At 37.6% G+C, this 27,584-nt stretch overlaps 1 protein-coding gene and 1 long non-coding RNA gene across 2 annotated transcripts in view; both read right to left on the reverse strand.

Moving 5' to 3' along the window:
• The window catches only part of LOC134795393 (uncharacterized), a 548,375-nt gene that overhangs the window by 311,724 nt on the left and 209,067 nt on the right, over positions 1-27,584 (reverse strand). The window lies entirely within an intron of this gene.
• Positions 3,980-27,584, reverse strand: part of LOC134795373 (ATP-binding cassette subfamily G member 4) — a 73,443-nt gene continuing 49,838 nt past the window's right edge. The window contains exons 6-12 of the mRNA XM_063767202.1: positions 21,147-21,333; positions 19,316-19,430; positions 10,073-10,311; positions 8,906-9,044; positions 6,771-6,935; positions 4,958-5,214; positions 3,980-4,551 (exon numbers count right to left, since the gene is read on the reverse strand). Coding sequence (XP_063623272.1) covers positions 4,210-4,551; positions 4,958-5,214; positions 6,771-6,935; positions 8,906-9,044; positions 10,073-10,311; positions 19,316-19,430; positions 21,147-21,333 — 1,444 coding nt within the window. The 3' untranslated portion in view covers positions 3,980-4,209. The remainder of the gene's footprint in view (positions 4,552-4,957; positions 5,215-6,770; positions 6,936-8,905; positions 9,045-10,072; positions 10,312-19,315; positions 19,431-21,146; positions 21,334-27,584) is intronic.

A 27,584-nucleotide genomic window follows, 5' to 3' on the forward strand; every position in this document is an offset into this window, starting at 1 on the left:
GACTTTTGGTCTACCGCTTCCGGTCAGAAAAATGTATGACGGCCCGGCCAAACGGTCAGACCTAGGTGGAGGGTGCTCGACCAAATGTCATAGAGGGACCCTGGCAGTTTTTGACGCCGCCATGTTTTTTTCAATATGGCCGACTTTTTTTTAAATTTTTTCAAGTTGAAAGCGTGCTGAAATTTTGGTCACGGAATCTCGGAGTCCTCTAAATACCTATGAAAAATTTTTATTTTGGAAAAATGCTACAATTGCGGGAAAACTGGCCACTTTTATTTTGTATGGCAACTTTTAATGGGTGCGTGATAGGTGGGGGGTGCTCGACCAAATGTCATAGAGGGCCCCGAGACAAAACAACCTGCATTAAAAAAAAACAAAATGGCCGACTTTTTTTTTTAATTTTTCAAGTTGGTCCGAGCGCGCTGAGATTTGGCATGACGGGAGATAGAGGCCTCTAGATTCCTATGACAAAAAATTTTTTTTGAAAAAATCCAAGATGGCGGAACAATAATTTCCATGTTGCAAGAATGTTCTGAGAACATTCTCGAGAACGTTTCCGCTTTTTGGGAATGTTCTGCAATTTGTACATTGCTATGCTGGTGGTACTGGACTATGAAGCTAGGCGAATTCCAAAACAGTTTATAGAACATTATAGTCTTTAAATATGATCAGGAATATTCTGTTAAAATCTCTCGGGTTCCTCATGCGGGCATGTTGTATATTATTTCCTTAATGGCGGTTGTGCAATCTGCCACAGTTTTACGATTTTTTATAGATGGCACTACTGATGTTCACGGTCGGCTGTCACCCCCCAAATGGGCGACACCCGGGGCGGGCCGCCCCCGCCGCCCCCCCCTAGCTACGCCACTGTAGAGAAGACTGACGTTCCCCATATACCGCCGCGTGCCTCCTCATTGTTGTACCTAGTATTGCGTTTTGCGTTTCATAATACATATATAAAAAAAACTGTTGATTACACACATTAATAAGAAAGTTTACAAAGAAACTGTATCAAAATGATGTATGGTGAATTGGGGTAATTTCGCAGTAGGGTGAAATTTCGGAAAACATTCGTAATAAGGATAAAGTTTCGAAATTACCCGCCATTTTATTACGTCGAAATTATCCCAATTCACCTTACCTATATACGTACCAACGCTCAAAACTAACAGTTGAAAAATACTACAATTGAAAACATAATTAAGTAGGTAATTAAGGCTTTTTAGGCATGGAAATTAAAGTACATAGTATACCTACTTATATAGCAAATAGTTTAAGAGACACGAAGTTACGCTCTCTCACTTTAAAACGACACGCTTAAATTACATGAATCTTGGCATGAATATTTACGTTAACATTGGTCATTGCGCGAGTACCTATTCGTAATATTTCGCAAGAGTGTGTACCTACTGTCTCTTCCGAAAATCGTTTTTTTCCAGATTGCGATTTTTGCCATTCGCAATTTTTACCATTTTATTTTTTCTCAATAGCTTCCTTTCCCGAAAGCATTTCTAACCATTCGCATATTTTCCCAGTAGCTTATTTTCGTAGTAGGTGTTCTAACCATTGGCATAATTTGAATATGTATTCTTATTATAATATACGAGACACTAACTAAAAAATAACTTCTTTTTGTAAATTAATATCGTACAATTAAATAAGTCGGTTCTTTCTCGCAGTTCACCTAAGACATTCCTCCTCGCTTCGCTCGTCGTCGCACGTATCTATTTTCTGTCTTCCGTGATTGTAAACAAATGAAATATAGTGGGAAACTATGCGAATGGTTAGAAAACCTATTAGAAAATTAAGCCATTGGAAAATTAAAATAATGGGAAAATATGCGGTTAAATATGATTTCGGAAAAGGAAGCTATCGAGAAAAAGTAAAATGGTAAAAATTGCGAATGGCAAAAATATCAATCTGGAAAAAACGATTTTCGGAAGAGACAGTGCACACTCTTTGCAAGTAGCAAATTAAAAATGAAATATATTATTTGCTAATCCGTCAAGTGGACGAAAACTAGAGCATGGTCGGAAACTAGCGCAATGACCCTATAATTTCGATTGTATGGCGGCGCGGCGGCTAGGTTCTGACTCATAACCTTCTCCGATATTTCACTAGATAGAACTGTACTTTCCATGTCTAAAACCCCCTTTATCCCTTAAAAACAATAAATAGCGCAAACGAAGTGTACAGAGACTGTCAATCTTCTCTGTTTACTACCTCTCCTACTCTTTAAAAAATTACAAAAAATATTATATGCCTAGGTACCTTATTTCATAATATCTTCTAAACAGTCTGTTTCATAGGCTGTATGAGTTTTGGTGATATTCTTATTATTGTGACACTTAGCTTACCTAAATATTAATTAAAACACAGACAAATAAATGACTTAGGTACACTACGCGTATAGCATTCTCTGTGTTAAAATATTTTCTGGAAACACAGACGGTCTATTAGTTAACAACAGAGAAAACTCCAAGAAAACTATAAGTATTGCACAATACTTATAGTTTAACATTGTTACTTGTATTAGGTATAAGTTAGGTTAAGTATTATTTCTATGCCCTAGCAGGGCAAGAGGGCTCATGTTTGAAACAACTCATTTGTTATTTAATACGCATATGTAAGTACAACATTAATGCAAATAAAGAACTTGAAACTTGATAGCAAGCAAGTATACCAAGTATAAGTATACTATAGTTCTATTTACCTATTTATTACCAATTTGTCTTAGCTTAACTCCGTATGCGTATTGTACGAGTATGCGGACATCGTCACCTATTTTGCAACAGTTTCTGCATAACCGACCGCGTAAAAGCTGGAGCGCGCATACTTGTCGAATATAGCTAAGTCAAGTGCCATAATTTATTTTATGTTATTAAGTATCTTAACTGGGTTATATGCTATATTAACACTATCTTCAAACGAAAATCATTTTGCACAAATTAGCTAAAAGCAACAAATCTTAGAGGGAGTCCGAATATTATACACTCGCATTAATTTCGAGGTTTTGAACTGGCTCGTTCGGAAAGGCTCTTTTCATGCTAAATAATTTCAAACACAATAATTATGATGATTTGTTTTACATTAAACGACAGCAATACCCACAACACCACACCCAATATGTCACTTTTTAGTCTAGCTATTTAGTAGCAAGCAAGTCAAATATTAAATCTTTTACGAACCCCACTTTAAAATTTCAGCGCTAATTAAGGATAAACAACATCATTATACCCTTACAAAACAAATAACATGAACTAAAAGCTGATAGATCTAATAGGTAGTTCAAAAAAACTTCTCAAAAAAAATGTCTGTGCACACCGGCGGCGTGTGCGTCACGTGCACGTTGTGATACTTGTGATATACAGATCCTTATGAGAGACGGCACACCGCTTGCGTGAAGTGTGCGTGCATGGCTGCAACATTTTAGCGCACGCGCACGTGCACGTCTACGCACACACAGCCAGCGTGCTTTGGCCTTTAAAGTTTTTATGAACTTTAAAGGCCAAAGCACTTAATTAATATAAGCTTGATTTATCTGCTTGCTTTTGGTTCTAGGTTAGAACTGCTGCTAGGTTGAACGATTTAAGTCTGTTTAATTGCATGAGATTGTGTCGTTATACAGATTCCCAATAATCATATCAACAAACAACTTAAATAAAGGTCAATACAGGTAAGCGGTGGCCTTTACTCGTACATTGGGGCCTGTTTACACATTGATTAGTGTTTAGTCCGCTATACACAAGTAGCAAATGTACGAACTCGCAATAAACTCTAATCAATGTGTAAACAGGCCCCAAAGTGAAGGCTAGTCATATCCCGTCTTGATCGTATCTTAATAATAAATAATTATCATTCACGCTTAGCTTCATTTCATTTATCCCTTTATGGTGAATAAGAGACTGAAATCATTTTATGTGATCAAGAAATCTACCTAGATACTATGGAAAAGTATCTTTGGCTTAATACATTCCTCTCCTTGAAGTAAATACGGTATAGACATTAATGCCAAGATTACAACTTATAAAGCACTTGATAATGATCTTTAAAGCTTATATATAATTAAACTAACAGAATCAAACATAAATTAATTCTTAACTAAATTTATACCCTTAAAATCACATGCTATCGTATGCTATATATCTTTGTACTGGCAAAACCCAAAGACTTCAAAACAATATCACAGAACTTAAACTAACTGAGGAATCAAGTGGCAAACCGCCATCTTAGACCAATATAGCAGAGTGATCTGAAGACGAGCATAATGCCAACCATCGTCATGATTTCTATCCAAACTGAGCTTCTTTCGATGTCTAAGTATTTCAGTAAAACATCAGGTTTGGAGAAGTGGCAATAGACGTCTTTACAGTCCAGAGGCGTTCGTCCGAAGCCGAAGATGGTGAGGACCATGGCGACGACGCCGCAGCGGATGAAGGAGGTCTTCATGAGGACGTTCATGAGGAGAGGGATGCGGTGTGCGAAGTCGAACCCGTAGATTGCGAGGCCGAGGAACGGGGCGATAGCTGTTGGGCCGATGGCGCAGCCGTTCTGCAAATAAAGAAGGGTATACATAGACAGACTATTTATTGTGTCAAGGAATGTAACGAGTTAAAATTTGTCAAGTCGATTAGACTAAAGAAATATCTTCAGTCTAATCGTCTGAAGATACTTCAAATCAATCAATATTTGTTTCAATTATTTTAATTGAATTCAAGGACATAATGTACAGGATGGCCCAAAAATACGTCGACATATAATTTTAATGATAATTCAATGATTTTTTCAAAATGGCATTAATGGCACAAAAAAACGAATAATTTTCAAAATATCCTACTTAAACTTTGATTCACAAACGCATAAGTTTGTAAAAATGATCAACAATATGCTGCAGTAACAATGTTTTGTTGAGCAACCCTGTAGTATAATTTATTTTTAAAACGGAGTTCATACTTACTCTAACATTAAACACTGATCCAATAGCCATGCCCATCCCCTCAGCCACCAGCGACACCACGTTTCCAATCAAACAGAACGCAATGAATCGCGTCACTTGGAACGGCACTCCCACCATGAAGTACACAATTGTAGAGAACACACAGTTAAGCGTGATTTGTACTGGTAACTTGGACACTGTCAAAGCCGCATAGTAAGGCGTGAGGCTGTACCAGCGGTTGAAATGCTCTTTTTTCACGAGCTTCACTTCTTGAGGATCTGAAATGAAAAATTGAGCTTTTAAGTATTTTGAAAATAGCGTCATCTGTTACCATTTACAAGAACTATGAATAGCAGTGTCTTAGGGTGGTATTCCACCTGTCCAATTTCTTTGTCCAATGTTAGTGCGTCTCACTCTTTCATTAAAGCAAAATGTGAGACGCAATACACATAGATGTCACTGCAAACAGACAATAGTAGAGTCGCTTGGCAGCAAAATCAAGTTTTTAAATAGCTTATTCTTGCAAATGTATTTTGACTATAAGATATAAAGTAATAATAATATGGCAAGGTAGATCTTAATAATGGACTTTCAACGAAAGTGGTGTTCTCAAAGACGGCTTAAACGATTTTAAGAAGTGACAAATTTCTGTAACATGTCTCATAAGTCGGATTTCTTTCAATTTATAACTTTATATGCATGGTCATTAATGATGACAATGTTAAACTTTGTCATTTGCAAATGCCATGCCAGTTGGCTTGGCCCGACGGCCTTACCTGTGCCAAAAGCTATGTAGCATCATCTATAAGATACAAACTAGTATTTTTCCTTATAACTTGTGTACCTAAATTATGTGCTGGAATGCGACCAGGTGGTAAACACGTTAATCATAAACCTAATTAGTAATTTACAAATGATAACAATTACGCTGGCATTAATTAATGTCACACTTGTAGATAAATGCATGTATGTGCACGGTAGAACAGGTCACAGTTTATTTAATTATAGAACCTACAGTAGAGCTATATGTCATACAGTTACAATGCAATGTATTAATTATTGAGACACTTTCATAATGGTCTAAGGTTAGTTGGGGTAAGACTAACACCGGTGGAAGATAAACACTTCGTACACAGGGGCGTATTTTGAAATTTGGCGCCCCGGGCCAATACGTTTCGCCGCCCCAAAAGTCAAGGAAGAAAAACAAAATGCAATCCGCCCCATGGCCCGGATGGCCCTGTAAATACGCCTGTTCGTACATCGTCATAGTGTTCGCGTTGCCCAAAACAAAATAAACTGTTCTTTACGCCGTCTCGCCTTATCTCCTTTTGTAAACTCATAAAAATAAATAATGGGCAAAGTTGTCATGCGATAGTGTGTCGATGCGTTTTCCAAATCAAACCAGGAAACCCGGAAAATACATGCCTAAAGTGAATGGACTTTAAAGCCTTATTTTCTTCCTGGACTCTTTTACTTCGCGTTTCAACACTTTTAGAGTCAGTCCATGAAAAGTCTGCAGCGGAATTGATAGCCCACGCAGTGCACGTGTTATTTTAAACGTCAAACTTCTATGAAATTATGACGTATAAATGACACTTGCACTGCGTGGGCTATCAAATCTGCTGCAGAGCCTGCAGACTTTTCTTGGTCCGACTCTATATTTTCTTAACGATCATATATATGTATATAATCTAACGCCTATCGTGCTCGGCGCGTCATCGTGAACCTTGTCGAAATGCACGAAGGTGAATATAGAGCTTCTTGAGCTGTATCCGCACGTCAGTTGACGTTTCTGGTGATCAAAGCGTAAACCCTGTGAAAGGGCAACACTTACACACTAACACTGGCACCATGATCTGCGTGTAGGCGAAGAATATGACGAGGCCCACACACATCTTGAGGTGGTTGAACATCTGCGTGCCGTCGTTGGCCATGTTCAGGAAACACAGCCCGATCAGCACGCCGCACATCACGTGGTGGATCAACTGGATCCAAAGACCTGGAAATAAGGTGTGGATGAATAAGAACTTATGATGAAACCAATTTCAAGGGCAAATTCTGACAAAAATTCGCTGATGATAACAAGAAATAACTCAAAATGTAGTCAATATGATGGGTTCTGAGAAAGGGGCGGCTACAGGGCCTGGGGCCTAAGGCGGCAAAGACTGCAAATCCGCCACTGCCTAGTATATAGTTAGTGATACATACTGAACCATTTAGTGAACTGAAACATTGTCTGACCCAAAAAAGTGCAGATGCATGGCGCTGTGGCCCTGAACCCAAAACCAGGGGTCTAAGCGCCGAACAAAATTGATGGAACTTTACTGAGACCTGCTGCGTTAGTGACGCCATCTGTCAACAGCCAGATTATTGGAGACACGCGATATTGTTTTAGTATAGACTTTGTCGGTCTTCTTGTTCTATTCATCCATAGCACTAGTTTATGATCTTAGTATTCCATTGTCTGTACCATTGCGATTAATCGCAGCACTATCCTAGTGCACCCGAGATTTTTTTTTCTCGTAGGGGCACTAATAGTCAGCTAACGTCGTTCTCTGTTTTACCTAGGCAAAATGTAACCGGTCTGTCTGCCAGATTTATCCGTCGGGCAAATCTGTCACTGTGTGGCGGGAATTTGCACAGAATGTGTCTGTAAGTTAGATATATTTTCAGTAAACACATCTGTGCCTAATATAATTACATTTATAAGTACAGATTTGTTCAACAGAAGCAGATGCCAGCCAGATCTGACGGGCATAAGTATCTCAACAAATATCCCCTGCTTCTGTTTCGTGTCGTCGTTCGTAGAACCAAAGCAGAGTACCTATTTTGATAAGAACTTTTGCATCCGGCATGAACTAAGGACCTAAACATTGGCTATCATTGTCACGACCTAGGCATCATGTCTATATTCTTGTGATTGAGTCAGACGCTAGTTCAGTTCAGTCCACGAAAATAGAACTTAATTCTTTAGTATTTAAGTTTATTTTTGTATGTAGGTTATGTGATTTAAAGCTAGATAACAATACAAGCGAACACAGTATTGTCAATGTTAATCATAAAATAGGACACCTTATCAAATTGTGCAAATTAATGCAAATAACTTTAATTGTGGCTGCTCAAAGTAAAACGGTCTTTACTGTAACTAATGCAGACAATTATCGACTTTATTTTAATGTTGTTATGGTCGCTAACTAGACAGTCTATACACCGTAAGATCTGAAGGCAATAGCCAATTTGTATCAATGCAACGAAGATGGCATTGTGTTTTACAATTGTTTACAATTATCATTAAGATTATAAACGACTAATAATTTATTAAGTAAGTACTTATAATGGTTTACTATCCGTAATTGTGTAACAAATTAACTTACTTGGAAACATATTAATTGCCACAATTATAAATAATTAGTGTTATTCTTAACAGGATAAAAATTTATCTTCACTTCAGAGAAATATTATTTGTGTTCAGAAATAATCTACCTATTTAGAAATGTAGATAAATTAATAAATTGTAAGGATGCGTCTTACCCAGGCATGTTCAAACCATCAACTTTTTAAAAGCTAATGAAAGCCTTGATGAATAGTGCCAAATCGTTAACTTTTAGTCAGTCCGCGGAAAAACACCCATTTTCCGAAACGTTTTTGACCTTGTCCGTCGTTGCGGATCAAAACCTGCGTAATTCTGACTAATGGATACATATTCCGATTATGATATTGGACACATATGCCCAAATAAGCTAGGTACTCGAGTAGCTCACATAGTGATACCTATATGTGTCCAATAGTCGGAATGTCCCCCAGACTTAAAAAAACGCCAAACGAGGAGAAAAAATGTATCGGGATGACAGAATAGATGCTACGAATAGTCACAAGACTATTTCCATACATTAAGTACTTATTTATATTTCGATTGGCATTTTCTGTCAACGTTTGTATCTTACCTACTCTCATATATTTGGAACTAACCTTGTCGATTCCTGAATATCTGCGTCATCATCCGACACAGCAGAGTGTAGAACTGCTGAAGATACGTGGTGGGGTACCCGCATGAGTCCGACTGCTCTTGGACTTTCATCCAGTCCATTGACGAATTTATCTGTGAAACCTGTTTGCAACACGTGCTTCATGAAATATGGATAAAATAAAAACTGTTTTACATATTTACATTTGATAGGGGTTGCTCCCCATGTTCCTTAGTCCATATAATCTTAAAAATGTAAGATTAGTACTATTTAACTTATAATTGTAATTTAATTCTATATAAAAATAAACAGTATAAATTAAATATTTTTTTTACATTGATATGTAAAATATGGTATTTATATATTTTACTTCCTTAGTAACTCGCAGAAGTTTTTATACGGGAAATAGTTTTTGTTATGTATAAAGACGGACATATTGTTTTTATAAATATCTTAATAACATAAAAAAATACTACTTAAGCTTAGGTACACACTTATTAAACCAAAATGAGCAATGTGAACACAAACAATGTGAGCTATTTTATAGTCCAAGGTTGTTTATTAATTAAATTAGGAACCTTGGATTAAAATTGCGTGGTTGATTAAATCTATTTTATTATATAATAATTGTTAAAATACTACTACTAAAACTATAGTCGGGGATCTCTTTACTTTCACTCTTTAAATCTGTACCTAAACATTTAATCAGTGATTACTGCACATTCAAATACATAGGTAACCTAAATATGAACTCCCACATAGATATTAGGTACTAACATCTAAGTGCGAATTCATGATTACAGTCAATTCTTGTATCAGTATCTACTTTTAGACATAAGCATGCGTTTATTTAATAACCGCACTAGACAACTTTGTACACCTGCATAGTGGGTAAAACATAGAGATCAAATGTATCTTTCATGTAACCTATAGGTATATAAAAAATAAATGAAACTGAAACTGAAACTTATATTATCCATAGAATCCGCTTACTACCAGTGCCCTGTTTAAAAAAAGCTTGTAACTTGTAATACAAGTGGAAGTCCCTTTTTGACAGCTTTTGTTAGAAAGGGACTTCCACTTGTATTACAAGTTACATGCTTTTGATAAACAGGGCACAGATGGGACGTGTTATTTTATTTGCTATAATCATGGTATTATTTTCGCCTACCTGACTAGTTAAAGAGCTGCTCGAAGTACTGCCATTATACTTCGGCACTTTATAAAGGCACTTCTCGTTGCTCAGCATGATCTCCGTCTCCTGAGCCTCCTCCGTCTGGTAGCATATCTTCAGCTCCATGTTGTTGACCGGCTCCGTCTGTTCGAGCTTTGATGATTTGTACAGTTGTCCGTTTAGGATTTCTTCGCATAGTAACGTTATGTTGTCAGGGTTTTCTGTCACTTCGATTACTGGAAATAAAAGGACATAGAATGAATTAGAGCGTCCATTCATTCCCATTTCATTAAAGATTTAAATATGGTTCCAAAAGATTATGCTTGTATTAAATACGTCTACATTTATTCTTGTGCTCTCTGTTTTTGTTAAAACGTGTAAAATGTTTACACGTACTCGCAATAAGCCGAAAATCGATCAACCAAATAGATTAAATAATATTACGCTTGGTATCACAAAGAAAAAAATACTAAAGTGAACTGACGTTTGACGTCCCCCGGCAATTTACATTTTTAAAAAGTGTATACCTATTAATTTTACGAATACATGAGCCCGACATGCATCCACATCAGTAATGCAGCCCTGTGAGTGTGGGTGACTCATAAGGTGGCGTCGATCAGCTGTAATACGGAAGGCTATAATTTGAAAGATCGCCATCGCCAGAAGTCATAAGTGTCATTGACGTTTATTTAAGTATCCAGTAGCAACAATATTTCTCATCGTTCTATTGGCCGAGCGGCTACGTCTCTACGGGAAACACCAAACTACGCCTGCGCGCTTGGCCAGTTTCGTCCAAGTGTCACTCAACAAATGTTTCTGCTGACAGTTTACTTTGATTGTGATTTTGAATGTTTATATTTACTTAGATTTAGATAGTAATAGTTTATATGTTTATTTTTATGAATTTAGGCTTTTCCGTTCTTGTGTATAGCATAATTTTCGGCACCGTACCCGTTGCCTACTATGGAATGCTGTGTGTGTAACAAAATTTTTTCATCTCCCAGAGGCCTACACATTCATCAATCGCGAATTCATCAGGTTCGTATCCTTCCAATAAGCACATCCACGTCAAGTTCCATAAACCTCAGCACTCCCACGCCCTCATCCAATGCCACAGCTCCACTTCAGACTCTACTTGGGCAGCTCAAACAGACAACGCCATTAATAAAACGCGTGCCTCGCGGTGCAAGATCCGCAGTAGCAGAAGCACTTACCGAGACTATCAACAAGTGCGTTCGGCACAATAACGCAGAAGAATGGTACAATCTTTTAACCTTTTCGTACAAAGTCCTCCACGTATCCGAGCTCCAAAACATTAATATATCGCTTACTCAACAGATCAGAAATAATACCCAAACTACGAACATGCCCACGCCTAATATACGTCCTGGATGCAATACTAATAAATATAACCTGTTTGAGAAGGTCGAGGAGAAAATTCACGATGGTGACCTTAAGGGTGCAACTCGGTTACTCTTCTCCAACGACACTATGGCACCTGATACACCCGAAACCGCGGCCGCTCTACAGTCCAAACACCCGCCAGGCCCTTCCACCCCTATTTTCGTGGACCCTCCATCTGACCCTTCGGCATGTCTCCAAGCCACTGACAAAGACATTTTAGCAGCTCTGCTATCGTTCCCAAAAGGGTCTGCATCCGGCCTAGACGGCATTTCCCCTCAGCATCTGATTGACCTCACCAATTATGGCAGCGGTGTAACTGGTGAGCACCTTGTCTCCAGCATTACAAAATTAATCAATCTTATGCTGATGGGAGATGTGTGTCAAGAGGTGACGTCGGTAATTTATGGGGCGAACCTCATTGCCCTCTCAAAAAAAGACGGTGGCGTACGCCCTATCGCCGTAGGGTCGACTTTACGGCGATTAGCGGCCAAAGTGTGTGTCCGGCTAACACGCAAAAAACTACAAAATCTTTTTGAACCTATTCAGGTTGGCTTCGGCACACGCGGTGGCTGCGAGGCGGCGGTCCATGCCGTACGCACCTTCGTACAAAGCGACGCATGTGAGGTACTTTTAAAATTAGACGTACAGAACGCCTTTAATTCAGTGAATAGAGACACCCTGCTGAACGAAATTAAAATGACGGTTCCGGAAATTTATAACTTTTTACTACAGTGTTATCACTGTCCATCCAAATTAATGCACAAAAACAATGAGATACTTTCGGCAGTGGGTTGTCAGCAGGGTGATCCCCTCGGTCCAGCCATATTTAGTTTGACAATTAATTCAATAATTCACAGTCTAAATTCCAAATTAAACGTGTGGTACCTTGACGATGGGACTCTAGGTGGCGATTCACAGACTGTCTTAGCAGATTTAATACAAATTAAAAATAAGTTTAAAGATATTGGGTTGGAATTAAATTTCAATAAATGTGAATTATATATTTCCGACAATGTAGATTCTTCTTCGGCATCCCAAATTATTCAAAGTTTTAATAACATCGCGCCATCCATCAAAAATATATCTAAAGACAGTCTACATCTTCTCGGAGCACCCATCTTCAATGAAGCCATCCCTCCCCTTCTGAGTAAATCTATTTCAAAATTTAGTGACTATTCGGACCGCCTTCTCAAAATTAGCAGTCATTCTGCACTGTTTATTCTAAAATTTTGTTTACTCATTCCAAAATTCACCTACCTGCTCCGCTGTTGTCCTATCTGGAAATACCCCCATCTACTCCGACCTCTTGACCTACTTTTAAAATCCCAAATTGAATCAATTTTGAACATCCGATTTAGCGAGCAGGCATGGACTCAAGCCACCTTACCGATAAGGTATGGTGGCTTGGGTACCCGTAAAATTTCAAGTGTTGCTTTGCCAGCATTCTTGGCCTCAATTCATAGCACCTCCGATCTCGCAGGTAATATTCTCAAAGCCTCTCCGGCTACAAACTGCGAGATCGCGTGCCTAGTTGAGGCGTCGAATGCTTGGCTAGCTGGACCGAGTCAAAATTTTCCGTCTCGACCGAAGATACAAAGGGCCTGGGATAACATAGCTTCAGTCTCTACTCTAAACTCACTTCTGGACACCGCGACAGGCAGGGATCGAGCGAGGCTTCTGGCTTCATCTAGGCCAGAGTCGGGTCAGTGGCTACACGCGTACCCCTCGCCTAACACCGGCACCTTTATAGACCCAGGGACGCTACGCATAGCCGCTGGTCTCCGGCTAGGTGTTGCTGTCTGCGCCGACCACAACTGCGCTTCATGTGGATCTGAAGTGGATAGCCTCGGTCACCACGGGCTCGCCTGCTCTTCGGGTGCCGGCCGCCTGTCTCGCCATTCCGCCCTCAATGACATCCTGAGAAGGGCGCTCGTCAGTGCCGGCGTTCCCGCCGCCCTGGAGCCCCAAATAGTGCGGAACGACGGTAAGCGCCCTGACGGGATGTCATTGATTCCCTGGAAGATGGGTCGTGCGTTGGTATGGGACGCCACTTGCGCTGACACGGTAGCGGCGTCCTACGTCCCATCGACCAGCAGGCGTGCTGGCGCGGCGGCGGACACTCGGGAGCGTCAAAAGGTAGCTAAATACAGCTGTCTCGGCGCTCAATACGAATTCGTCGCATTTGGCGTCGAGACGCTTGGTTCGTGGGGCAGAGGTGCACAGATGCTCCATAAGGCGCTCGGGAAACGGCTGAGGGAGGCAACGGGCGACCCCCGCGCGGGCAGCTTTCTCGCGCAGAGAATTGCCATCGCAATCCAGCGCGGGAACGCTGCCTGCGTGTTGGGCACCCTCCCGAGGGCACCAAATTTTGATAGGTATTTTTAATTTTTAGTTTTAGTTAATTTAATTGTAGTTAGTTTTAGTTTTATATTCGTGTTTATGTCTTCAAGAATTGCTCGTTTAATTTAAAAAGTATAAGATAAATATATGTACAAGAGCAGTATGTTATTTCAGTAATTTTATACGCTGAGATTTAACTACTACGAGCTACGACTAATGGAAAGTTAAATACAAAAAGTCATTTTTAGTTCTGACATACATTACATCGCCCAGGACTGGTCCCGACGTAATTTTTTAGAGAATGAATAACTGGTCACAATAAACCAGTCAAATAATGTTAAGACTTTTGGGTTTCGTTTGATAACAATCATTAAGCACCTAAACCGGATGAACTTTATTTTCGTACTTAATAGATATTCAAACAGCAACAACAGTTTTAATTTGGCGAATCCTAAATCTACAGACCATAGGAGTTTGTTAGAATATTGTTATTCTATGTACAAATTGTATTACGTATAAAACTGACCTGTTTCTCTTTGACGTTCAATGTTGATAATATATTACACTATTTAAACACTTAACACAACATTACGTGAATTTTACAGAATTTGCTATTTATGTGGGTAGGTACGATACGAAACCACCGTTGACAAGAGAAACAGTAAGTCTGTTAACTTACTACTTAAATTTGTAAACTACTTTGAAGTATGTAATTATATTTTGAATTAATATTACTGATTAATAATTATGTATAACGGAGTTTATTGAAAATATATTCTAATAGTTTTATTCTGCATGATTCGATAAATGGACGAGGTACATGAGAAACTACTTCTGTGACGTCACTTATCGAATGACAAGTGGAATGATAAACCAGTTGCCAGGTAGAAATTGGTATAAAAGGGACCGACCCATCCATTACTGATAATTCTGCTTTGAGCATTCTGCATTCTGCTTTGCCCTGCAGCACTGAGTTAATCATCGCCAAAGGAGTATTTAGTTGAGTATCGGAGTTGGTAATTATTGTAATAATTATGTACTTACTTGATTAATTAGATGTATTAATTAATTAATAATTAATTAAATCATCTCTTACTGAATTATAAACCAATAGTGATTGTGTATAAGTTGTTGATGATAAGGTTAATAAATTGGATTATTTAATTTAATAAAACAGTTTTATTTTCAATTACATCTGTTTGTTATTTTATTTATCTTACTTAAAACTTAAATAGTATCTAGTTATTGATTTAGCAGTTTTACATAATTATGAATCAAGGTAAATAAATAACTTCCTGACAAGTTTTACCTTGAAAATAATATTTACTATCAGTTTTGTGTTTTTAATATTTAATATTTTAAAAAAATATTCATTTATCTAACATCAGAAGTGGGATTGTATCCAGCTACACTACATATATACTTATATAATTTCAGACGAATTTGGAAGCTGTGTGAAGCCTTCTGAAAGCTGTCTCCGGTGCTCGCAGAAGAGACAAGGACATCGCTTTGCCCACCTTTAACCCGCTACAAGCGACAGTGGAGCAGAGTCCTGGTGTACCACGAAGCTATGGTCAAGTAGAAAGATGTGTAGCAACTGTAATTAATATGTTTAACACAATGTGCAATGATACGTCAGATTGGCCGAACGATCTTTATGTTATGTAGGTAAATATTATGTTACTCTATATTTGAATAGTTAATATTTATTGGTCAAAATCACTTAAAAGTGATTGATTAAAGTTATTCATTGATTGATTATTTTTTATTGGATTTGTAGCGATGAAGTTGAACACTTTCGCTGGTCGGCCTTTCATTTGGTGTTTTTCTGTCTCACTAGCAGCGAGTGAATGAGATTGACATGTCTAGATGATTGGCAAAGTGTTGAGTTAGTTAAAGCACTCCGCTGGTCGGCCATTTGTTTGGTGTTTGTTCATTTCATTAGCAGCGGGTGAATGGGACAAACATGTCTAGATATCTGGCAAGTGGTCAAAGTTAATATTATTTTAATCAATCACTATCCTATGATTATGCTATGGTGTTTTTTTTATTATTATTAAGATTATTGATTAATTGTGTACTTCGAGAACGAAGTATACGTCAGTATGGCCGTGTTAGAATATTGTTATTCTATGTACAAATTGTATTACGTATAAAACTGACCTGTTTCTCTTTGACGTTCAATGTTGATAATATATTACACTATTTAAACACTTAACACAACATTACGTACATCAAACAAGTTCGTGTTTTTTTTTGCTATTATTCGAACTTCCGCGTTGTTAGTGTTACGTAGTAAAATGTCAAATAATGAACGCAAACGTAGTCGCGAGGCATGTCTACTGTCAATATGTTTAGAACAACATAACAAGTTATATTTTTAGACCTCTACGTTAATAGTATAGCTAAGTACTGGTTTAATTTAAAACGACCTTAGCCTTCTTGTAATCGTAGCTGTCTATTTCGGTTTAACGTTTAGGTACATTGTACACATTCATTGCCACTAAGTGCTACGGGTTACACTCGTAGCGCGTAGCCATGTCTTTGCCGTATGGAGCGCGTAGTCGCTACGAACAGTGTACCCGACAGTCGGGTTCTTGGCGCTGAATGTGTTAAGTAACAATATGCAGATTAGTTTAGGCGGTTATCGATTATAGTTTCTAAAATCAAATTTCCTAAGTACGAAATTCCTAAAGAGAGAACATCGAAAATCAAAATGTCTAATGTACGAAATTCCTACTGATGCATGTCCTACGGTTTATCAACCTATTTGTTAAATGTCTAAAGTACAATATAATGCTGCACGAAAAAACAGACAGCGACCGGACGTCATTTGTTTCGTTTATTGTATTGTATGTACTCTCACGCGAAGTAATCATTAGGTCCATCCACAGTTCAGTGGATCTAGATACGGATTAGTAAACATTGTAAAACATAACAATGTTTACCAATCTGTACTACTGTAGAACTAACTTTTCGCCAACACGGCAATTCCGCAAACTGTAATACTAACTAATAAAAATATTTTCACTATCTTTCTCAATCTTGTTAGTCCGCGCAAGTGTGAATGAAAAGTTTTACGACCCTTTTATAAGTTTGGTTTGCAAATATTAGATACAGTCTCTTACTATATGGCGCGGCGTCAGAAAGGGAAAACGCTTTAGCTTATCGCTATCGCCTCAAAACACGATATTTTTTATTTTATTTTATTACTTACCTGAACCCAGTTCTTGCAAAGAGAATAAGAAGTCTCGAACCAGTTCACGAGAGGGTACGAGCACTTATATCCGTTTTAATATAGTAGCATAAAAAATACTTTTTTTAGTAACTTGAAACTGACGAACTGCATGATATAGACAAGGGAGGTAAGTGTAGGTACCTAGTTTGTTTTTATTAAGAAATCATTTATAACATCGCACGCTGCTCATAACGTCACATCACATGCATCGTAATCTGCCGTCAAATGGTAGAACGCTGCAAGTCAAAAAACGCAGTTTTGAGAAAAACGCATTTAAAGGTTTAAACATTCCGGCCTTTGAAACACCAATTTTTTATAAACTTATAAGGTTGAAATTTACACAATATATACCTAAGAGTGCATTTTATATAGCCGACTAATGCACATTTTATAAATTAGTGTACCTATTTATTTAAATATTAGCCATAAAGTGTTTTGCCAATAAGATCCAATAAAAAATAACTAAGAGAATTTCTTAGCAAAACGCTGTAACTCCATAGTTACATCATTTTGCCACAATTATTTCCTAGTTGCAGCGTTTTGGCCGTTAGATTATAACTCATAAAGTGATTCATTGAAAAAAGAAAACATTGTAAGTGTAATTCTTAAAATGGATCTGTAATTTAAAGAAATTAAATTAATTAGGTAATTGGATTTTTTTACTTTCAATTTTGATAAACGGTTATTACTATCATTTTTTTCAGTCTCTTTCCGCGTTCTGGCGTATTCTATGCTCTTAATTTAACAATATTATAATGCAAGCAGAACGCTGCAGGTAGCACTTACAGCGTTCTGCTTTACTCTATGTTATGATGTATTAACACGACACCGAAATAAACACGCGTTAACTCTTGTTACAATGTTTTGGTATGCTTAGACTATAGTTGCCGCGTTTTGACAGTTTTCTACAGACTTAATTAAAAGAGATATCAAAAATCTGAAAAAAGTGGATGATAGAAGAACATAAAAGGAATCATTTGATCCAAGGCAACTTAAAACGCTGTAACTTGAGTTGCAGCGTTTTACCATTTAACGGCAGCGTTATGTGAAGAAAGCAATTGGGTGAATCAACTTTTTCTTGTCACTAGTTGCCATGGTTACGGTCTCCTGGGTTACTCTTAAAATACTAGTTATTTCGTATTTAAATGAACCAAACTTGAATTTTTTGGTAGTTATAAGGCCTTTCCATAATGGGACATCTACTAAGCACGTTTGTAGACCATGGTACAGCAGCTCTTCTAAGAAACTATAATGCTACTATTGTCTCCTGGCTGATGGGACAGAATAACAACAAGAAATATTTGATCGACCCAATTTTTTCCGTAAAACATGATACTGCTACTTGGTGGCAGAAACTTATTAAATTCAGTTGGGTTTTGGTTGCACCCGGTCCAGGTTGCATGGTAGGGGGAGTCTGGGAGAGTTGACCAGGCGGGAGACTTGAACCGTTATATGTAGAAAAGTGTCAAAATCAATATATTTATTTTCACCACACCAGCTCGGAAAGGCTTACTTTGCACTTCAAAAACTGATAGCAAAGTTGCATTTTATTCACATGTGAGGCAAAGTAATCAAATGCAAATTTTGAGTTGTTTTCTTATGTTTGCTAGTAGCATTGACTTTTGAATGATGATTTTGGATGATAAATCCTTAGTAACATTCATTTGGATTTGATTTGGTTTGACTTTGTTTGATATTTTACATTTAATATTTGCTTCGGGTTGGTGTGGTGAAAAATTTTGTGTTTCACTCGGGGGCAAAATTTGTTTAACCCTCGTGCTTTGAAACCCTCGCAACGCTCAAGATTCCATTTTTCGAACCACTCGCTACGCTCGTGGTTCAATTTTGGAATCTTTCGCTTGCTCGGGTATCAATATTAGCACGAGCGGTTAAACAACAACTTTGCCCCCTTGTAAAACAAATAACTATTTTTAGCATTTATGTGTCACGTCTATGGATATCGTTAGGTGGTATTGGAGTGCTGATAAAATAAATAGTATGATTTTGGCACATTTTTTAATAAAATGGTTCAAGTCTCCTACCTGGTCTAGTCTTCCTGTCTCCCCCTACGGTTTGTTTCAAGTGTGAATAGTGGCAGAAACTCAATAAAGTCCGCTGGGTTATTCACCAGACCAACGCTCCGAAGATGAAACACCATAGTAGCAAAATAACCCTGATATTAAGCACGGATCGTCTTCTAAATTATATAGTTTGCTTTGAGGATTACTAGTAGTGGGTTACTTGTGGCAGAAACTTACTAAAGTCAGCTGGGTTGTGGTGCCGAGGACATGGCAGACCGACGCTCTGCAGATGTGGCACCATAGCGGCCGTGTCACCCTGGTAGATGCACCGACCGTCAGCTAACACGTACACCTGTAACAGAGATTTCATTAATCGTTTATTATCTAGCATCTGTATAGGTACCTACACACGCTAGACCGGGCCGGGGCCGGGCCGGAGCTTCCAGCGCTTCATTTTCTATGAAAAGCACCACTTGATCACCGATCAGCCGTCATAGAAAATGAAATGTCGGACGCCTCGCCCCGGGCGCGGCCCGGTCTACTCGGTCTAGTGTGAGTCATCCTTAAATCGTAGATCAATCACACTTGGATAAATGCATTTTACCACGTTGTATAGGTAGGTAGTATAGGGCAACCTACTTAAACGAGCCATGACAAAATGTGGAAATGTCAAAGATGTTGCATTTTACGCTTTGTTCAGTCAAAGATAGTAATTAGCTTGCCAATTACATCTTAATATGCTTTTAAATGTAAATGTAACAACCATGGCTGATGCTTATCTAATTATAGTAGGTAACCACATTTATACGGAGTTTAGACGGACTCTGAACTCATTATGCAAAAACTCATACATAATTAATTATATAATAGCTTCGACAGCTTCGTGTTGAAGTACCATTAGCGACATTTTCGACGGAAACAATAGATGATAACAAGCAGAACCAGTACGCACCGTAGTCCACTGCGATGTTATTCGCATCGCTTAGGGCCTAAAAGAGTCATGAAAACATTGTTATTTTATGTTTTCTGTTCGAGGCTATTGTGCGAACTTGGACTTTTTGATCCGTACAGTTCCATACTGCATTGGTACTTATGCTTGTTCCAACGATACAAAATAAGATAGAGATTTAAAGAATAGAACCTAACTGAGTTTGCTACTCGCCAGAGCTCTTAAGCAGTAATGAACACGCGGCCAGGCCATTGTTTCTTAGGATATTGTTTCTAATTCCAGTCTCTTATTCAAAAAGCTGCTAACAAAGATAAGCGTGTCACACGCTATCGGTGCCGCTTGTTTGAAGGCTGGTCGTTTTTATTTCAGCTTAGAAAACTATTTGAAAAAACATTGACCTATTTCACATTAAATATGGTAATTTTCATATTTGTAATAGATACCTATTATTACTAGGATAAATAATCGTTAGAGTACAAAATATGTTCTAAGTGAACAATAATTTATATTGCATAATTATACGCCTTACGACTATTATGCATGCAAGTGCGATGTATCATTGTTATAATTACAACTTAAGAGTTTAGTAGGTACCTACTTATCTATAGGTACCAGTACAGAGTACTGACAACACTAGGATACTTGTAGATGATTCACAAAAGCTAAACCATCTAATATAGACAGACAACCTGGCGGTCTAGCATGAGTTGCGTTCTCGCGCGCGACTCCATACATCAAGCGAGACTTCAAGTATGGACTCGCTCGCGAGAACGCAACTTATGCTAGACCGCCAGGAGACCTAAAGTTTCGAGACTATTCAAAGTGTAAGTGTGTACTTATTTCTATATACTTAAAGGACTTAAACGGATACACATAAATACAAAAAATTATAAGATCAATGTTTGGATTTAGCAGGCCCACACATAATATTTTCACTCTGAAACGTCCTGAATTTAATTGGCGCCATTCCGTGGAGTAAGAAATGGGTGTATTAACAAGGGGTGGGAGTAACTTATCCAAACTACTCTGAGTTCCAGGACCGTAACAAGTAGAAGAAACCTATTTAAACATAAGATAAAAGAGATACACCAGTATATTGATAACCAATCTAGCTCATACCTGGTCAAACAGCTCTAGCAGCGAGGCTGCCGGCTGGTGGATGGTGCACACCACAGTGCGACCCTGCCGCGCCAATTGTCTCAGTAGCTTCACACACTGCACTGTTGTGACGGTGTCGAGGCCACTAGTAGGTTCATCCAGGAAGAACACTGGTGGATTGTTTACTAGCTCGAGGGCGATCGATAGCCTGTGGAGGAAAAAACTTAACTTAAAGAACTTGTTTTCCAGCTGTGTGTAGTCTGTTTTTTTTTAAAGGTCGGACAGTTATAACGGTGTTAAATTGTGAAACAGGCCCTTCAAAGAAGCAATCGCTTTTTGAGTCGCATTTGAACTTTCAAAGTGTCCACTTAATTTGATATTTTTGCATTTCGCATTGCGACTCGCAGGCAACAATAAGCATAATGAATACACATATAAACATTACTATACGAATCTATGATGAGATGCCATGCGAGCTGCAAGTACCTAATATCAAATATGTATATATCAAATCAAGATGACGTTTTTAAACTGCAAAACCAACTCTTTACCTCGGTCATTACCTGTATAAAACAAGTATTCAGCAAAAAGGATAACAAATGAAAGAATTTGTAACTGTACATACTCGTATATAATGCCAATAGTGTTTTGTTTTTATATGAGGAGACGTGTAAGTACTTAAAACATAAGTATGGAAAAGTATCAATGCAGTGCTATTCCAAAGTGATAATTGAATCATTTTACATTTTTGAATACAACTTAATTAGGTATTGACTAAAGTTGGAATTATGGACGTAGATATAAGATGAGTCATAATTATGAATCAGATGAAACAATATGGAGCCATCTACATCATTGTAGGTAACAACACTGATGATAGATCATAAAATAATTATAATTACGAGACTATACACACCACCTTAAACACCTTATGAGTTATGATTATGTATTACAATGCATAATCAAAGAAGGTTTGTTTTATATAGGTACCTATGGGGTGATACTTCACTCTTTATCAATTCTCCTGATGCCGTCATGTGCACAGTAGAGATTGAACTAGAGCCACCACAAACACATCTGATATAATAATATGTGAATTCAGATGCTAATGTCTGGCTCTGAATTCAGGATGTCAGTTCTTCAAAATAAGTCAGTTATATCTGAAAGATTTCCGTGATTACCTATAGATTTGAATTGCGATGCTGAGGTGCTCCATACCATCAGCAAATTCTTGTCAAATATTCGTAGGTTTTTTTGCAAAAAAAAATATTGACATAAAAGTCAAAATAAAATACGATGTAAAATAATTTTTGCGGTTATTTAAGCTGAATTCTGATTACGCTTCGGTTAACGACATCATTAAACAAGCAACATCAAAATATTTATTGATAAGTTTTCGGAGTTGTTCAATACCTGTAAAGGTCGTTCAGTGTGACTTAGATTTTATTAATTTGTACGCGTCGTGTGGCGAGACGAAAACACCCTGTATTTACGGATTAATTCAAATCTCGTGGCAGTTTTTATAAATCGACAACATTGCAACATTGGCAACTTTGTAAGTATGAACTCGGAATACTGTAATTATGAGCCATGATTATTTCTGGAAATCACTGCTTAATTGAGTAGGTACTGAAGAAACATTGTTTCGACTAATCTAGGTTATCTAGGCAACCTATGGTATAATTACTATAATTTGACGACCGGTCTGGCCTAGTGGATAGTCTGCGAAGCCGATGGTCCTGGGTTCGAAACCCAGTAAGGGCATTTATTTGTGTGATGAACACTAATATTTGTTCCTGAGTTATGGGTGTTTTCTATGTATATAAGTATGTATTTATCTATATAAGTATGTATATCGTCGCCTAGCACCCATAGTACAAGCTTTGCTTAGTTTGGGGCTAGGTTGATCTGTGTAAGATGTCCCCAATATTTATTTATTTATTTATTTATTTAGGCGATCAGCAGTATGTATACTCAGTCTACTATAACATTTACCCGAAATATCCAGCTAATAGGTAAACTACCCTGTATATAAACAAGTGGTTCCCTTCCCATCCAAAAGGATTTTTTCACAAGGCACCTTTTCTTATGTTAGGCCTCATTATTTATCTACCTACTTCAATTTATTGAATATTTTGAAGTTACCAGTTAAACAATTTTGAATATCTAGTTTGATGCATTACAGTAATTATACTGCAAAACGTAATTCAAGACCAAAAACAGTAAGACAATGTTGCCACTTTTTAATAGCGCGTCTTGTATTTATGTAAAAATAAGTAAATAAAAGGACATTTTTAAATCGTTGGAGTAAAATTACTAATTAATAAATTACCTTAGCGTGATTATTTATCAAAAGGAATTTACTATTTTACAAACAAATTATTGCAGTGGCAACATTATCTTACTTTTTTGGTCTTGAATTACGTTTTGCAGTTTAGATCCACGCATTTGTCCAAACGTTGGCAATGCACCCATATAACCATTCCAGTCGCAGAATCACAAAGTGGTAACTAAATGTCAGATGTGTCGTAACAGAGTCCACACAATGTGTCTAGAATTGTTTCGAAACAAAGTGTCGTCGCCGTGTCTACACTTTTCCGTAACAAGGTGTCGACACATTTGTGTGCACTTTGCGTGCGGTTTGCGACTAAATCTGACAGCAAATTTGTGACAGCAAATGTCAATATAAAATACCTCTTGAAAACCAAGGTTTGTCAAACTACTATTAGTGTCTCGTGTGCTCGTAATTCTAGTAAGTCATCATGGGCAATGCAAATGATAATAATCGACCGAAACCATATAAACACCCAACACCCGTCAACCTTTTACAGAAAAGTTTTTAAAGAAATTCAATCAGCTACTTAGGTCAGGCAACGAATGCTCCAAAAGTTGTAGAGGGAAATGCTCGGAACACAATTTTTGACTCCGTAACTCGGTTTGACAAGTTAGGAGGTGAACATATCAAAAGTCCCCGGCCGTAGCCCTTGAGCGGGGGGGAGAGAGGGGGCTTTGAAGGTCCCATTTTCCCGTTTTTCGATTATATCTCGGAAACTATGCATCTCAGCGACATGGCCACTTATACAAAATGAAAGTTAATTTAATTTGTTACAAGTTTATTCAGTCAATTTTTTCGATATGTTGAATAGTTTTTGAGATATCCGCTCTTGAAAGTTTATTTAGGGCTCTCAATTTTATCTTGATATATCTATATCAGTGAAGGTGCTAGGCCGTGTTTGGTATCGTTTTCGTCTGAATCTGGGGTGCTGAATCCATTTAAGATATCACATTGACACTATTCCACAAAATAAAAATAAATCTTTTTAGGGTTCCGTACCTCAAAAGGAAAAAACGGAACCCTTATAGGATCACTCGTGCGTCTGTATGTATGTCCGTCTGAATACACAAAATAGTTCTTTACCTATAGATGACAGGAAAACCTATTAGAAATGTGCAGTCAAGCGCGAGTCGGACTTAATGTACGGAACCCTTAATACGCGAGTCCGACTCGCACTTGGCCGGTTTTTTTGAAACTCTTCTTGACGCTTAACCGCTGAACCGATTTCGTTGAAATTTGGTATAGAAATAGTTTGCGTCCCGGAACAGGACATAGGATAGATCTTATAACCAAAATCATCTTTTGAAGGTGTGAAAAGTGGCGTGGAAATTTGTACGGGAAATCAATAACCGCTGAACCGATTTATATGAAATTTGGGATGGTCTACATCTTTGATTTAGTTAAAAATGATGAAAAAACATGACTTCAAACCTAAACTTAAACAGTATTAACTTCAAGAAGTAAATTCTGAATTCCCCCCTACACCTCATTTCACACCTTTAAAGGATGATTTTTGAGATAACTTATTATATCCTGTCTCGGGACTCAAAATATATGTGTACCAAATTTAAATTAAAACTGTTCAGCAGTTTAAGCGTGAAGAGGAGTTTAAAAGAAAGTATTTTAATAAGTTTATATGTTTTTACTGGTGTCAATGTGATACCTTAACTAAATTTGGTACTGCGAATTTATACGAAAACGATACCAAACATGGCCTCGTAGCTTTACTGTTGTAGAAATCAAAATAAAATTGAGAGCCCTAAATTCTTATTACTTGGCCAAACTTGTGTAGAAGGAAAAGGTAAAATAAAAGTCTTCGGCAGGAATATAATATAAGACACAAATATATTTTTTTTTTGCGTTACTATTTCATTCATCAAATATAAACATACCTTGATTATACTATTCTAGTGAGATCCTCATAGATAAACAAAAACATTTACTTAAAAAATTACAAGGTCGAAATGTCACGGAACTTGTGAGAGTAATATGTGAAAAATAAAAACTTTTATGACAAAAAAAATCTGGACACAATTTAAGAATCACCCAATTGCGTCGAGGAATCATCTGTATATTTGCTTGTTTCATTACTTCCTCGCTTCTTTTTTGTCCTTTGTATTCTGTAGCAATTTGTTAGATCTGAAAATAAAGATAACTTGCGTCGTCACGGATGTCGATTTATAGGTTTTAGGGAGTGCAGAATTCGAAAACGATGATCATTTTATAATCCAAGATGGCGGCTACGTATTTTGTCATAAAAGTGGAATCCAAAATGGTTATCATTTTCTAAATCTGCGCCCCCCAAAACCTATAAAACGACACCCATGACGACTTTTATGACATAGTGCATGGCCGCCATTTTGGATTTCAAAATGGTCATCATTTTCGAAATATGCGCCCCCTAAAACCTATAAAACGACATCCATGACGACTTTTATGACATAGTGCATGGCCGCCATCTTGGAATCCAAAATGGTCATCATTTTCTAAATCTGCGCCCCCCAAAACCTATAAAACGACACCCATGACGACTTTTATGACATAGTGCATGGCCGCCATTTTGGATTCCAAAATGGTCATCATTTTCAAAATTGGGGCCCCCTAAAACGTATAAAACGACATCCATGACGACTTTTATGACACAGTGCATGGCCGCCATTTCGGATTCCAAAATGACTTTTATGACAAAGTGTTTTGCTACCATCTGCATGCAAGACATTTCTATTATTTTTACGTACAAAAATGGCCCCCTGTCAACTTTTAATCGAGATTTAATCGATAATTTATTCGATTAATATTCAGATTAATTCAATTTCAATCTATGTTAGGTCGACTAAACTAATCGCGATTAAAATTTGAGAATTAACTTTTTTTATTCCATTAATTAGTCGAATAAACAGTTAATCGATTAATGCCCATCTCTGACCACGGAATTTTTACACTTTGAGAATATCTGAAAACAAATCAACACAAGGAGCCATTTTGCAAATCCAGTAACATACCAGTAACTTTGTTATTACTTTTGACAGCGCGTGTCATGTGTCAACACAGAGTCGACACAAAGTCGAAACATTGCAACTACTTTGTGACTGCAATATTTCTCAGCCTTAAACCATATTTATACATCATAATTAACAAGTTTCGTAATATGTAAAGCGTTATTTCTGTTATTTAAGTATAGTATACGCATCGAAGTACTAAAAATGCTTCAAATAATATAGTTATGAACACAGGCACTGAGAAGTAAACAATTTCATTTCCGGCTAAACTAAAACAATGTGGTGGCGCGTTGATTATATTACACTTAGTTTATCAAATCACTCGAGCAGTTTAATTCCCCATAATAATTTAAGTCCTATTGTAATATAAATGCAAACAATATATAATTACGTCTTGTAATCCGTTTTAGAGATGGCGTATTAATGTCACTTATTTTTATTTAAGTATTTTTCCATCTGACAGTTTCCATTTGACAGGAACAAAATGAACGAATGATTTTGGCATAAAGTAGTCGCAAACCCGAAACAATGTGTGCACACGGCGACCACACTTTATGTCACTTTGTGTCATGTGTCGACCCTTCCCCATTTCTGGTAACTGTGTCGACACGGCGACGACTCTGCGACTGGAATTGTGACCGAAACAGACGGTGTCGACACAAGATGTGTCAACACCGCGTCGTAACGGCGACTGGAAATGGTTGTATGGGGCATCCAAACGTTTAGGGTCAACGCCCCTGAAACAGCGACGGCAGTTGGCACCAACCTTCGCCAACATCGGCCAATGGGTCAACAGCCGTTAAGCTTTCTGATTTACACATACAGCCGGCGTCAAATACATGTATACATATCTCACCCTAACTGCAAGGACATAAGGCACACAAGTGTTAGCATATATTTGACGTCGATCAGGTAGGTAGGTACATATAAATATAACGTAATAGTTCGCAAGCAGTTCTCAAATTTCTCCGGAAGATAATGTCAACAAAGGCGCGACATTTGCATTTTATTAGCACCAGATGGTAAGTAAGTACCTAAGACTGCTGCTTTATGGAAGAAAAAAATCGGCTTAACAGAATACCGTTATTTTAAGACCCAAATAAAACGGGTTTTTTAATACCACTA

This window comes from Cydia splendana, chromosome 12 (genome assembly GCF_910591565.1).
Source record: "Cydia splendana chromosome 12, ilCydSple1.2, whole genome shotgun sequence".
Lineage (NCBI taxonomy): Eukaryota > Metazoa > Arthropoda > Insecta > Lepidoptera > Tortricidae > Cydia > Cydia splendana.